Source organism: Melanerpes formicivorus, unplaced genomic scaffold (assembly GCF_026170545.1).
Source record: "Melanerpes formicivorus ecotype bairdi unplaced genomic scaffold, bMelFor1.0.p_v2 SCAF_36, whole genome shotgun sequence".
Taxonomy (NCBI): domain Eukaryota; kingdom Metazoa; phylum Chordata; class Aves; order Piciformes; family Picidae; genus Melanerpes; species Melanerpes formicivorus.
In genome coordinates, this window is record NW_027142388.1 from 3,410,876 (window position 1) to 3,425,988 (window position 15,113).

General features: G+C 42.5%; 2 protein-coding genes across 5 annotated transcripts in view; both read right to left on the reverse strand.

The window, feature by feature from the left end:
* Positions 1-9,989, reverse strand: part of ANKLE2 (ankyrin repeat and LEM domain containing 2) — a 23,289-nt gene extending 13,300 nt beyond the window's left edge. Inside the window, exons 1-4 of one of the 2 annotated variants that reach the window (XM_068157332.1) lie at positions 9,936-9,989; positions 3,539-4,024; positions 2,322-2,513; positions 907-1,100 (exon numbers count right to left, since the gene is read on the reverse strand). In XM_068157332.1, coding sequence (XP_068013433.1) covers positions 907-1,100; positions 2,322-2,513; positions 3,539-4,013 — 861 coding nt within the window. In that variant the 5' untranslated portion in view covers positions 4,014-4,024; positions 9,936-9,989. Of the gene's footprint in view, positions 1-906; positions 1,101-2,321; positions 2,514-3,538; positions 4,025-9,644; positions 9,889-9,935 lie in introns of those variants that run through there. The other variant, XM_068157333.1, reaches the window with a different exon arrangement.
* An 843-nt stretch (positions 9,990-10,832) lies between these two features.
* Positions 10,833-15,113, reverse strand: part of GOLGA3 (golgin A3) — a 28,727-nt gene continuing 24,446 nt past the window's right edge. For all 3 annotated transcript variants that reach the window (XM_068157338.1, XM_068157337.1, XM_068157336.1), the window contains one exon: positions 10,833-15,066. In XM_068157338.1, coding sequence (XP_068013439.1) covers positions 14,859-15,066 — 208 coding nt within the window. In that variant the 3' untranslated portion in view covers positions 10,833-14,858. The remainder of the gene's footprint in view (positions 15,067-15,113) is intronic.

Consider the following 15,113-nt stretch of genomic DNA (forward strand, 5'->3'; position numbering starts at 1 on the left):
AGTTTGGTATTTAGATTTATTTTTTTGAGAGGAGGGGTGGTTATGGAAAAGATGTTTATAAAGTAGTTCATAAACATTCAGAAACCTGGTCTAGTGGAAGGTGCTCCTGCCCACGGCATGTGGATTGGAACTAGGTGATCTTTAAGGTCCCTTCCAACCCAAACCATTCTATGATTCTAAAACTGCAGCAAATTGTAGGACACTGTAAAGACAGGCATCTTTATACACACATTCTTACAAGCAGCAAAATTATTCTGACACTCAGCTAGAGTCTTTTCTTACATCTAGGGCAAAAACATGGCAGAGAAGGTATATTCAGACATCACATAATAAGAGGAGATAGGAACTGGTCAAGCAGGAAAGCACAGGTATGTATATATATAAAAAAATTAGTTTTGCTGTTACTATTTACACACAAAATTTCAAGACCTTCACAAAGCTGGCCTGACAGAAGGCATCTGTTAAAGCAAGATTGCTAGCATCTGCTAAATGGTACCTTACACACAAGATTTTGGCTGCAAAGCATGTCTGGTGCCTAGGTAAGCAGTGCCTTAGAACCTCAGCCACAGCCGAAGCACTGCTCTCTTCTTTCGAATCACTCTATTTTTAAAAGACTAGAATCATTCTAAGGAGATCAATACTATTCTTCCCCCAAAGAACTGCACACATATTTTGAGCTCTTCTAGAGCAAACCGAACCCTCAGTTATGATGGGTGACTTACACAAGACTTCTGCCATGTTCCTCTTAGCTCTCACCTAGTACCAATAAACATCGAGAAACTCTGCGCTAGTGGAAACAAGACCTCTTGAAGGAAGAGTAGGCAACAACAGTCCTTCTAGTTCTGCTTAGCAGGCCTCAAAGCTAAATCACTTAACCAGAACTTGGATTTTTCTATTTATTTTTACCTGTACAACTGTTGGGTTGTCTCCTGACCCAATCAGATAACGGGGGTTACTCCAAATAAGTTCTGAAAATGTTGCAGTATCTCCTTTCTCCACAGCCTTCCGAAGCTTAGCAGTAAGATCTTGAGTACGTGGACTTTTATAACTGTTGGCTCTCTCCTTATTAGCAGTTTCAGTCTCAGGAGAACATAAGCCATCTGTCAAAACATAAAGTAATCTATTTCTAGATACACTCTTTTCAGTGATCACAGTTTTCATACCCATATGAAAGTAAGCTTTTTATCTACGTGCATTAACTTTGCAGCTTTCACGTACAAGAGAAAAAAAAATGAGGTCAATGACCAGAGATGTAAAAGTATCAGTAGTTAGTAATAGGGAGGGAGAGGAGTAAGACTTAATCATCTTGTAAAACTGTTTCAGACTTTAATAGGGACAGGTAAACTTTAAAATGACTACTCTCCTTCCTCCAAGCTTAAATGCAGAATTCAACAAGAGGTAAGAATTTTCTGAGTAGGTTTTTTGCAGTTTTGTGACTGAATCCTTTTAATCTAGCAAGTAGGAACACTGAAATATGCTCAGTGGTTACCACTTTATTTCTGGACCTATGAACTTACTTAATAATTAAGGACAGTTTCAATAGACTGTGCAAATTTATCAGTGTCTTGGTCAAACCTGAAAATCCTGCAGTCTGTGAGTAAAATCAAACCCTGCCCAATGTAACCACAGACTGCTAAGCAGTAGGTCCATGAAAGCCACCACCAACACTACAGCTTTAGAAGAATAGCAACAGTTTTTAGTGTAAAATTCACATGAACCAGAATAACAATTGCTCTTAAGAGGAACCTGTTTAGCTTATCATAACACAGACCACAAAGACCATACACTGCAGGCCAAATCTTCTGCTTTAAAAGGCAGACCCCAGATTTTCACATGATTCCTGAGGCTCTGGTTTACTTCTGTGGTAGTTCTTTACAGAAGAAACAGCAGGATTCCAACGTATTCTACTTCTTGTACATAAACTTTGGTGCTCCTTTCTTGGCAAAACCATCAATTAACTTTTTAAGGCTGACTTCCCCAGTACAACTTTATACAGAAGTAAAATGAGATGTGAATCCAAAATTAAAATATACTTTTCATTGCCTGTTTCAAACTTCTTTCACAGAAAAATGTCATTAAATACTGGTTGGCATATCTACTCATACAGTCATTTCATTTGGTCAGAAAGCTCTGGAGCTGTGATCTAACATTTGTCTACAGCTTGTCTTAAACACCACCACTCTAAAGGAACTTCAGTTTATGAAGATGATTCACCCCTTCAATTTTTGTCTGTTGGTGTATTGGTTATGAAGTTATTGCTTCTACTCTCACAAACAAATATCAGAGTGTATATTGCATCTCCTTTACAGAGATGAACTTACCTCTGTTAAATGATGTCATTTTCACAGGAGACAAACATAAAGAAGACTTGCTGGGAGACGGGAAATAATCACAGATGCCTTTAGCAAATTTTTCAGCATCCTCTCTGTTTGAAAAAGCTTTAAAACGGGAACCCTTAATCATCTTAACAGCTTGGAGAGCTTCCTTTTTATCTTCATAAACATGTATTCTCTCTGCAACAAAGTACAAGCAAAGTGAAATGATTATTTCAATAATCTCAGGTCTGTTCCTAGAAACAGATTACAAAATTCTCAGACTATCCTGCCAGCTTTGGTCTCAAACTGGTGTAAGACTCAAAAGCCCTTTTAAATTTTCTCTCTTGAAAATGGAGTAGAAGAATTTTACAGGCTCCAGCTAAGATCAGGTGCTATCTGTATGGTCTTTGGCCATTCAGATCAATATCTGAACATCTTAACAGATGGGCCAGAGCCAGCAAAGAAGTGTTTCACATCCATTGTGACAAGCAAACTCAATTCACAAGCAAATTCAAATTCACCCTGCATCACTTTCCATGTTCTCTTGTCCAGAAAGATCAACTGTGATCCATGGTCACAATGTTAAGACTTCTACACAGAGCCTTGGATGTTAATGAAATCTTTCTTTCTCCTCTCCATTTGCATCAATATTATCTGTTCAAATTAAGACATCTGAACATCCTTCTAATGAGAAAGAATATGCACTACTGTAATCCCACCACTTGGGAGTTTAATAATTGCTTATTGCAGTGCTCATCAACAACATGTGACAAATGACTGATCCATCTAGATACCATTTGGCATTAAAGTAGGAAAGAAAATACAAAACTCTGTTAGAAGGGAGCATTTAAGCTTCAACTAATGACAGTCTAAATAGATTTTGATTGTTTCTTTGTAGGACTACTTTTTATTCTTGAGAGAGATTGAAGACACAGGATGGGCATTAGAGTAGCAGAAGGAAATAACTTTCTTCATCTGAGCTACCTCAAGCAGAGGACCCTTAAGTGTATCAACTCTGACGGCAGAACACCTGAGATGTCTCTGAACAGTGTTTCTATGCCACAGATCCAACAAATACTATTTAGAGAAACACACAAAAATGCTTTGAGTAGTCCTTGAACATGAATACAGTGGTGTTCATATCACCTGCTATGCAGAAAAATGTCCATTTAGACAAGACTGCAAAAAGCTTATCACTGGAAAGAAAGAAAATGAATATTTACCATTTCTTGCCAAAATGTCGTCATAAACCGGACAAACACCATAGAACAATGGAGGCTCTTTGGACAGTGCCTGAGTACTAATTTGTGAATCAACATATCCTGCTCCACAGACAGGAGCTGAACATTTCATGTGGATCACATCATCTTCTTCTGGAGGGTTCAGACCTACACAGTACCCAAAGTCTGTGTCTTCAGAAGCACTTCCGTGACTGTTGTGATTCACCGCGGTGCCTTTCAAAGCCTTCTGTGCTTCTGCCCGGCTGCTATCAGATGCGGCACTTCCAGCAGCCTCCTCTGACAGAGATCCTTTGCCCTCTGAACCTCCTTGCTGCTCCAACAATGCCTGAGCCAATTTTTTTTCAAAAATAAACCTAGTAGTGGAGGTAATGGGCCCACACTTCAGTCCTGCTTTTACAATTTCTTCTCTAAGCTCATCAGAGCTGAGCTGCTTCAGTCGGGATAATATTGCATCCATTGTTATCTCACCTACAGGCAGAAAAGACAGGAGAGAAACTGTAAAGAGCAACACTACTTTTTTTTTTTTTTCCCTCTGCTATTTAAATGCTATATTAAAACCAGGGGGAAAAGTCTCATGGTTTTTTTGATTCTGAACAAATGATTACAGTTGCAGAGAGGACAAAATATTTTTCAACTTAAGCTATCAGACTTCTTGCAAGAGTTTATTTCCTCTCCTCTCACAGCTACTTGAAAGAGTATTTAGAGCTTCAATTTTATTCTCCTTTGTCCTCTCCAAATTTCTTTTGGATTGAAAATTACACTCAGAGTATCTGTGCATAAAAATTTAGGGCAGGTTGAGAAGCATTTGATTTCTGCCAAGAAAGGTACAGTCTGAATGGAATACAAGAACAGGATGAGTAATTAGCCCCAGGAAGAGACTCTGGTTAGGCAGCATCCAAAGCTAAGAGCACAGCATTATTTCTGCTAATTCCTTAAGAATTTCTAGGTGACAAAAGCATAAGGTTTAAGTATGATGCAGCAACCAGGGGAGCCTGTCTCTGGCCACGATGCGGGGCTGGTATTGTTTACACAACATGCTGTTTCCCAGCTCCCGTTTTCAGAGCAAACAGCGGAAGAACAGCCCATCTGTTCAGATTTCCCCTCTCTGAAAAAGAACAGGGTCTGGAAGAACATCTCCCTTTCCAAAGGAAACGTCTTCCCTCTTGTATGATACTACAAGTCCACCAGCTCACCACCCGATGTGTAATTCACACATTTACCACCTCTGGATGCTCAGCAAGAAGATATGAAACCAATGATGCCAATACACATTTCCTGCTGTGGAAAACACTACTGAAAAAAATCAGGACTTGGGCAGCTTGAGAACACAAGAAGCCTTGAAGTTATCTCATCAGATACTGCATCCATGTATCCACAGAGGCTGTGCCTTTTTCCTGCTATTTGGAAAGGACAGCTTTAGGTTGGATGACTGGTTTTGCATCCCTTCAGCTTGCTTTCATTGCCTCCTTAAACTCAGGCTTCCTTCACTGACTAGCCATTTTATGGGATGTACAGGTTTGACAGGTCTGTATAGCACTTTTAGTACTTTATTTCCCACTGCAGGTTCCATCCTCGGTATATGACACTTAAGACTACCAAACACACATTTGTAACTTTTCCACATGAAGTGCTCTGCATTTATTTTTTCATCAGGCTATAGTTGTAACGACACAGGTCCTAATCTAACTCCACTAGGGACCAAGCAATCTCTCAGGTATGAAATCAGCATCAGCTGTAATTTCAAAATAAACCTCCTCAAAAGTGGATGCACAAATCATGAGAAACGTCCCCCACTTATGAGCTCTCCTGCTGTACGAAGAGGGTGCACAAGGAGTCCTTAACACAAGTCAGAACATCCATTCTGATGGGCAAGAACCTTGGGGAAACTAATGTGAGGCTTGAACACTGAATTGCTGCACCCTAACGTAGCACAGGACGCAGCACTCCAAATACTGGATGCCAGTAACTTACTTGTTCATTTTGTTAGAGTGTACAAACTCAGAGGTAATTCCAGAACTGCATCTTCATCACAGACTCACAATATAGTCAGATCCTGGGCTACATCAAGAGAAGTGTGGCCAGTAGGTCAAGGGAGGTGATTCTCCCTCTCTACTCAGCTCTGCTGAGACCCCACCTGGAGTATTGCATCCGGTTCTGGAGCCCCTATTACAAGAGGGATATGGACATGCTGGAGCATGTCCAGAGAAGGGCCATGAGGATGAGCAGAGGGCTAGAGCACCTCTCCTATGAGGACAGACTGAAGGAGTTGGGACTGTTCAGTCTGGAGAAGAGAAGGATCAGAGGTGACCTCACTGTGGCCTTCCAGTATCTGAAGGGGGCTACAAGGAGGCTGGGGAAGGACTTCTCAGGATATCAGGTAGTGATAGGACTAGGGGGAATGGAATGAAGCTGGAGGTGGGGAGATTCAGGCTGGATGTGAGGAGGAAGTTCTTCACCATGAGTGGTGAAGCCCTGGAATGGGTTGTCCAGGGAGGTGGGTGGGGCCCTGTCCTGGAGGTGTTTAAGACCAGGCTGGATGAGGCTCTAGCCAGCCTGATCTAGTGTGGGGTGTCCCTGCCCATGGCAGGGGGGTTGGAACTGGATGATCCTTGTGGTCCCTTCCAACCCAGACTGATACTATGATGCTATGAAACTCCCTCATTTTCCCAGGTATATTGCCAACAGCAGCATCACTAAACAAATCAACAAAAGGGACACAATTTGGGGTCTTAAATCACCAGTAAAGAACTAAGCTTTTCACATATTAAACCCAAACACATTCAGCAGTGTTTGTGACTTTTACCAATAGACAATACAACCAAACAAAATTTGCACTGAAACCTGACTTCAAAACTGTTACATTTCTAAAAAGAAATATCACAGAAAAAGATGCCAGCACCAAATCTGAAGTGGGTTTTCAGTTATTATTCCAACTGGATAGTTGTATGAGCTTGAGGCTTGTTTTCTTGGAGGGCCATTTCCTTTGAGAGTTGCATTTTTTTGAGCATACAAGTTTATTGGGTTAGAGAACACACCTGAGTATCTGAATATTTAATGAATATTAACTGAAACCTCACTTAAATGATGGGAAATCAGAGCATTTCAGTTGGAAAAAAATATAAGTCCACACTGCAGCAACATCACAGTTGATGCTGCTGAGCTACCTCCCCAAGGTATTCTAGCTCCCTTATGATTCCTGAACCTCCAAGCAACCTCATTGTTACAATGATCTGATTTACCCAAAAGACTACAAAGACAGATGTGAAAGATCTTCTCACTTTTTTATTGAGAGCCTCTATTTAAAAATAAACAAATAAATAAAAATGCTACTATTACATTTCAATGAAAGGATAAAATGTGGCCCTGAGGTCGATTGCAATACCAAAACTTGCTGTCCTAAGGCTTCTCTTTCTGAGAGAGCTTAACTAAAAACAAACAAACACATAAACAAAACACACAAAAAAAAAGTTTATTGCAGAAACAACTCAATGAAAACACACCTAAACATGAGCCATTAGTGTGCCCAGGTGGCCAAGAAGGCCAACGGCATCCTGGCCTGCATTGGGAATAATGTGACCAGCAGGAGCAGGGAAGTCATTGTGCCCCTGTACTCTGCATTGGTTAGGCCACACCTTGAGTACTGTGTCCAGTTCTGGGCCCCTCAGTTTAAGAAGGACATTGAGACACTTGAATGTGTGCAGAGAAGGGCAACAAGGCTGGGGAGAGGCCTTGAGCACAAGCCCTATGAGGAGAGGCTGAGGGAGCTGGGATTGTTTAGCCTGAAGAAGAGGAGGCTCAGGGGTGACCTCATTGCCCTCTACAACTACCTGAAGCCAGGAAGGGGTTGGTCTCTTCTCCCAGGCAACCAGCACCAGAACAAGGGGACACAGCCTCAAGCTGCACCAGGGGAGGTTTAGACTTGAGGTGAGGAGAAAGTTCTTCACTGAGCGAGTCATTTGTCATTGGATTGTGCTGCCCAGGGAGGTGGTGGAGTCACCGTCCCTGGAGGTGCTCAAGAGGGGATTGGATGTGGCACTTGGTGCCATGGTCTAGTCACAAGGTCTGTGGTGACAGGTTGGACTCAATGATCCTCGAGGTCTCTTCCAACCTTAGTTATACTGTGATACTGTGATAACATCTTAAGGAAATAATTCTGGGAATTCTCCTCTTTCTGGGGGGTCAGAACCAACACAATCATTCTGCAGAAGAGCAGACACATACACCTGTATAATTCATATATGTGGAGAATGCTGGTACACACAGGAAGTCTTTCTTCTTGGCTTGTGGTTAAGTAAAAAATGTCCTGAAGGAGTGATTTCTCTGGTAGCTTATGTTTTGACAGAGCTTAGCACCTCAATTTTATTCCTCAGCTATGCAAAAAATAAAACTGAATTATTTTCCATGTCCATTACAACCCTGGCAAAGCTCAACTGGAGAGTGAAATGACAAAGCAGACCAACAGAAGGAATCAGTTTTTGGTTTAAGGTCTACTGCTAGCACAAAGTGTCTTCTACAGTAAGCTTGCTGTGGAAACAGGAAAAACATTGTTGGAATGGCAACAGCCACTCAGCTGTCACAGAAACAATACTCAACTGACCTCCCAACTTCTTTCATGATGACAACTATTTTCCTGTCCTGAAGCAGCAGGTTAGTTTCTCAAAGCATCAGAGTTGCTGGGAATGCCAAAGCAAAGGCATTTTCACTGACCAAGTGTGTTGAAACATACATGCACTTTGACACAGTGCCACTGCTTCACAGCATGTCTAAAAATCTTTCAAACAGAATGCCATCAATTTTAATGAGCCTCAAAATTTACTTGAAAGAGAGAACTTGCATCAAATGTTTGTCTTCCAAAATTAAGCTTTCAGCCAACGTGGACATGCATTTATTAATTTTTTTGACTGTGTCACCTGTTTTGATCTGTACAAAAGACGTGACTTGCAAAGCTCAGAAACTGCCTAAGTTAGTCACAGAGTGGTTTGGGTTGGAAGGGACACCTTCCACTACACCAGCTTGCTCAAGGCCACATCCAACCTTGGCCTTGAACACTTCCAGGGAGAGGGCATCCACAGCTTCATTTGATCTGTTGCTAGATGCACATGTAAAAGGTGATTACTTGAACCTCAGAGCACATTTTACATAACTTCAAATGATCCATAGCACAGCCAGCACTGAAGCACGCACCTCTTCTACTTTTGCACACACAGTCTTGCTTTACAAATACAAATAACTACTGTACCAACAGCAAACAAATGTTCAAAGCTTCTTCCAAACGAACCAAAACCCTGAAAGTATTAATATGAGATGTACTTCCTTCGTCTTACTGCACCAGTATGAAACAGCAGGATCTGTTTCCAAAAAAATTAAGACTAGCATGAATGAACAACTGATGTTTAAGGATGTAAGAGAGCACTAGTTTTGCTTTTTGAGGCAGGAACTGAACGAGAAACATTCTGTCTCTGGCCATATTTTGGCTGCTGGGACTCGCACGTGGCAGAATAATTGTTGCTATGCTGCGGGTATGTGATAGTCCATGCTGCCTGCTGCCAAATTAGCCAACAGTTATGAACTACGTGGCAGCAAAACAACCGCAAAAGAAACTTGCATTAAGCTACAGAAAAGGCAGGATTAAAAAGAGAACAACAACAACAGCAGAGATGACTTCTCAGGAAGGAGAAATAAACACGTATTCCTAGAGCTAGTAAGGGAAGGCAGGCTGGGCGTGGGGCAGGATTCAGGCAGCAGAGAGCGGGGACGCGCGAGAAGGGTGGAGCAGGCAGCAGCCGGCCCGCCGCCGCGAGCCGCGCAGGGGCGCGCGAGGGGAACGGAGAGCAGCACCGGGGGCCGGCCGTGACAAAAAGGGGTCGGCGCGCGCAGCAGGGCCGCTGCTGCGGGGCCGGGGCCGGGCTCGGCGGGGCCCGCGGGCGGGCACTTCTGAGCTTCGCCCGTGGGAGAAGACCCCCGGGGGCCGTGGAGGCAGGAAGGCCCAGGCGGCCGAAGGCTTCCCTGGCCGATGCCCGATGCCCCGCCGGGTCTCTCAGAGCAAGAGACAGCGCCACTCCCCGCCGTGCTCCCCCGAGTCTCTCACCTGGGCGGCTCCCGCTGCAGCGCCGGCTCCGCGCAGACAGCGGTGCCGGGGAAGAGATGGCCGCCTCCGGCGCCTCGCGGCCCCCCGGCCTCCTCTCTAGCAGCCGCAGCAGCCAGCCCACGGCGCCGATAACCGCGCAGGCGGCCAGGAGCTCCCAGCCCTGCCAGCGACCCCAACCGGCTCCCCAGAGGGAGCCCCAGCCCCCTGCAGCCCCGACCCACCGCTCCATGCCCTGGCCCCGGCCCGCCCGCTGCACACAGACACTCCCCGCACGCCCTTCGGGGACGGTACCTCAGCGGCCTCCCGGCTTCCGTCTCTCCTCCCCTCCTGTCCGCCCCGCCAGGCCCCCGCCCCGCCAAGCGCCAGGGCTGCCCGCCCCGCTGCCTGACAGAAAAACACCGCAACCCCGCCCCACGCCCAGGGGGCAACGGGGGCCGTGTTTGTATCCCTTCAGCTTATCCGAGCTAGAGCTGTTTGTGCGGAAGGCTGTCTTCAGTAAACAAGCGGTGGCACTTGGCCTCGGAGTAGGTGCAGAGTCGAGGAAATGCACAGGGAAATGCTTTAACAAACGCAGGACTTGACAATGGCAGAGCAACTCACTCCCTCTAAAGCCTAAGGCTGTATATTTACAGTGTTTATTGGCATACAGCGTTCGTATTTACCGGGCAGGAACGTGCTAGCTGCTGTACGTGTAGTACTGCGGAAGGCTCAAACTCAGCCGCTGTAGGAGTCTGGAATAAGTCGGCTGAGGTGCAGAACCATGAGGGAAGATGCTCCACACGCATTACAAAACAAGTTCCTTCACAGAGCACAGCTAGGCAGCCCCTCGGCTGTAACATCACTACCTTTCACGTACAGCTATCTGTACCATAGGTAGGTAAACCATGCAGCTGCTGGTTTAAACAATGAGAGAAAATGCCAGGCCTTGAAGAAGTTGACAAGATCCCCTGCTGTTGACAAATTCAAGCCAAGAGAGACAAAAGCATTGTGTTTCTCCCCTCACAGGTTCAGCAGACAAAAAAAAAAGCAGTAGAATAGAAATGCAAGAATCATCAACTTCAGAGACGTGAAAAATCAATACACACTGATGCTGTCTTTGAAAAGAGGGTGTTCAGTCATAAACATAAAAATTGCTGCCTGAAACCAAAGAGAAGGTAAATGTCTCTTTAAATGTAGAAACAACATGGAACCCTTTACCAAAAATAGTTTATTGCACAAAACTTTTAAAGGAAGTTTTATAATCAACATGCTTTGTATGATCATAAACATTCATTGTACATAGCATAACTCCTCCATCCCCTGGGTTACCCACTCAAGAACATGAAACAACTTCTGTCTTTACAAATACAGCCTAAGAAGTATTTTGTTTACAATACCCAGAACATCTTGCCCTCCCCTAGAAATACGTGCATCTGTATTGGAAATCAGGCTGCCCTCCTGCCCAAAACTGAAGTGTTATACATTCATAGGAGACAAGAATAGTCAGAGGGTCAGATGACAGCTGATGAGCATTAGGAATTACTTTGGACTGCAACTGCTTTCACATGAGAGTATTTAAATGCTCTGGTCACAGCAAGTTACATGCAACTACTGGTACTTTCCCAAAGTTAATAAAACATACATCACAAGCTTTTGCATCATCAGTAGTCAATTTGTGATCTTTGAGTTAAATTTATGCTGTCCCTTTAATGTTGTCATAGGCAACACTGACACACCCACACCACTGCAGTTCACTCCTCTAAGGAGGAATAATTAATCCATGAAAATATGAGCACTAGAACTTCCCCTTCTGGATATTACTCTACATATATGAAATGCTCACAGATTTCAGCTCAAATATTGCCTGAATAAACTGTAAGTGATCAGATCCTCCCACTGCATGAGTGGGTAAGAGGCTCAGCTGATCCCAATACAGTGCACAAATATTTCCAAGGCATCTGGAAGACAATAGAATGGATCATTATGCAATGTTCAGCAACACTGGAGACTCAGGAACTAAGGGCTTTTTCCACTGTAGGGCTTGCTGGTTTGGGGTTCCTTTGTTTTGTAAAATGCACAATTATTCAAGAATCCTCAAAAGCCCAACAGCATCTGGAAAAGTAATTGTTCTCCAGCATTTACTATTTTTCATCACTTGGGCAATACTCTCACATTACAGTAACATTTCTCCTTCATCAACAAGATTTGGTTTAACAGGTAGCAACCACTGAAGGAACAGACATGGAAAATACATTCTATTGCAGTGCTTGAAAAAGGAAAAGAGAAAAAAACTAATGTCCAAGAGATTATTCCTCAGATTTTCCTCATATCTATTTGGCAGTGCTACAATAGGCAGAGGGGAGACAGTTCTCATTCCTATGTCTAGTTTGTTTTATTGCCTACACAGCAGACACTTGAAACTTTGTAGAGTGAGCATGCTCAGCCTCAGGGTGAGGCTTTTTAATAAAACAACAACTATTTCTCTGGCTAATTAAGAATCTGAGCTGATAAGCTTCAAAGAAAAAGCCTTGTTTTTATAACACTCTGCATGCTCCTTCTAGAAGGCTTCCCAGTGACTTCCATAACTTAACTGATTTAGTACCTCACCAGATTTTGACCCTCAAGTCTCACCGTCTGTCTTTCATTTCAGTAAATGTCATGGTGCTTCTGTTTGTGGAAAAAACACATGCTGAGTATAAAAAGGAAATAAATCCTGTCCAGGTACCTGCAGTGAAAGACAGGTGTGTCGCTGCAAAAGTCTAATCTGAGCATTTCACAACCCCCCTCATCTCCCAAAGGGAAATCATGTGGCTATGACTACTTGGTTGTATAGGCTCAGACGTCTTTATAGGAGCTAGTGAGAAAATGCAGTGCTGCACTGGCAACAGAATGAACTGTGAGAGGAGAGCAGACATTCTGAAGAACAATGAAGGATTCTAACAATTCTAGCTTTCTTTGATACCAGATAAAACCTTTATCCATACAACTGTTGCCAAACTTAAGAGATTAAAACCTAATGGCTTCTTAACCGTAGGCCATGTATTCACCAAAATGAACAGCAACACTAACACTGCACAAGTGGTATTTTATTTAAAATCCTAAACATCTGAGAGCTCTTTTTTTTTTTTTTTTTTTTAATTGAATAGTACTAATTATGAAGTTTTAATTTTGTTCTTTAACAATACTGCTTTTTTTTTTTCTTCTTTGAGCTTAATACACAGGCAACTTCAAGAACATGACAGCAGCAAGCTAATCAGTACCATTTACTCTGCACAGTAAACTGCACCATTATGCAGACATTAACACCTCTAAATTAGGCTGAAAAGCTTTTGACTTGCCTTTGAATTGTTTGCTAATTCTCTGTGATGGACACCTAATGTCACATGAACGCATTTCTTTCTTCACCAATTTCAAAACCTCGACTTTTTGCATCACTTCACTCTGATCCAGATTTTAAAAGTTAAGATCCAGTAGCTGAGGGGCATGAAATCAGTCAGTATAGACACACTGAAGTGCAAAGTGTTCAGCTGCTCTAGAGCTTGAATTAGTAATGATGAGAAATTAAGACTCTAGATAAAGAGGGGTGGGTTGGGGTTTGTTGTTTGCTCAGTTTTGCCTTACTGCTAAGCAAACTGGAACGGTTTCCCCCTCAAACAATCAAACCTATCCGAAAGCAGCAACAATCTCTTTGGAAAAAAAAATACATGAACTGGAGTTTGGTTGGGTTTTTTTTTGCCAGTCACTTAACCTACTTGTACTTACTAGAATTTTTAATTTTTTTTTTTTAATGCAAAACTATAATGAATATAATTGACCTGTTTTCTTTATCTTTTAAAGACTAAAGCATACAATATTTGTCACGTATCTTTCAGTTTGTGCTTTAGCAGTTAGCACATTAGGCAAAGCAGTACCTCCACACTCCCAATTCTGAATGAGGAGAGGGTGGGCTGTGAACCACATAGAACAACAGGACCAAAAGGGAAGGAATCTAAACTGGGCTGCTTTAATCATAATCTAGGCAAGGTGCTCTGCAGAGAGGCTGCCACGGTACAATATTTCCATTCAGGGTGGACAAGAGGGTGAAAAAGTAGAGGAAGTGTGTGGGAGAATGGAAAGCTAATAAAAATAATAATAATTTTATAGGCATCATAATTTTGTCTTTTAAAGTAAAAATTACATTTCTAAAAGCTGTGGCTTTAGGGGCTAATTCCCCTAAGCCATTTGTACAGTATGTCAAAACCCAGCAAACTTAAATGTAACGTTAAAACAAATGACAGTAACAAAAAAACCCTCATGTCAGCCTTAGCTTACAGTTTATAAGCATCTTAAAACAGATATTCAAAGTCAGAAAATTATTCTTTTTTCTTATATATATATATATATATATATTACACACATACCTTTTCTCAAGGGTGTCTACTTCAAAAGTTGAACTAAAAAGGTGCAATAAGTGTCTGTGCAGTGAAGCAAAGCTCGCTACTGGCCTGCAGCTGTAAAAGAATAACTGATACTTCAAAAAAATAACTCAGGCAAATCTGCCAAAGATACACACTGGTGTGCATGGCTTTACAGTCTTGTTGCTTTTACTGTAGGGCAGAGATTATCTCCGTAACTAGGGGGGGGGAAAAATAATCATGTGAAGCCAAAATCATTTGAAGCCATTTTCTTACATACAGATACATGTAACTTGAATTTCAAGAACAAGAGATCACAGGATGGAGCAGAGAAGATACTCAGAATATCCAGGTCTCAACCACTGCTAATGACTGAACATGAACAGAACTTATTTTGCCCTGTGACGTGGATACAACTCAAGGTAGGAGAAAACGACAAAACACCACCCCCTCCCAACATTAAAAAAACCCACCACCAAAACCCAGATGTTAAATATTTAACAGTCATTCCTTAACAAACTCACCCAGACTGAATAAATACAGACCTGGAACCAGGTGCTCCTCTTGACCTCATTTTAAACCTTCATCTGAATATCTCTTTCTAAACCCCAATGATGTCCCCAACATGACAGAATTATTATGGTAAGGGTTCAAACAAACGCTTAGAAGAGAATTTTCTGCACTTACTGTTACACCAGTTTCTCAAAACCACGCCCTTGGCTCCTACAGACAAAAGCACAACTCTGAACATCATTTTTTAAAAAGGAAATAAATAAATAAATTTGATAAAGATTTGTTTACATACTTAAAGCCATAGGAAGAAAGACAACCGATAAGGAGGTTATAGTGTCAAAGCTTCCTTGTCACTAATGCTACAACTCTGATTCTTTTCATCTACAGTAGGGATCTCCTGCTGGTCTGATGCAGTTGCAGGACTGGTAGAGGTAAGGTCCATTAACTGCCCCTCAATCTGAGTCCACGAAGACATTGATTCATGTACTGTAATGGTGTGTTCCTCCATCTGACGCTGAAGGCTGTCCATTTCTTGCCTTTTGAAAGCATTGAGAACAAAAAAAAAAGGCAAAAAATTAACAAG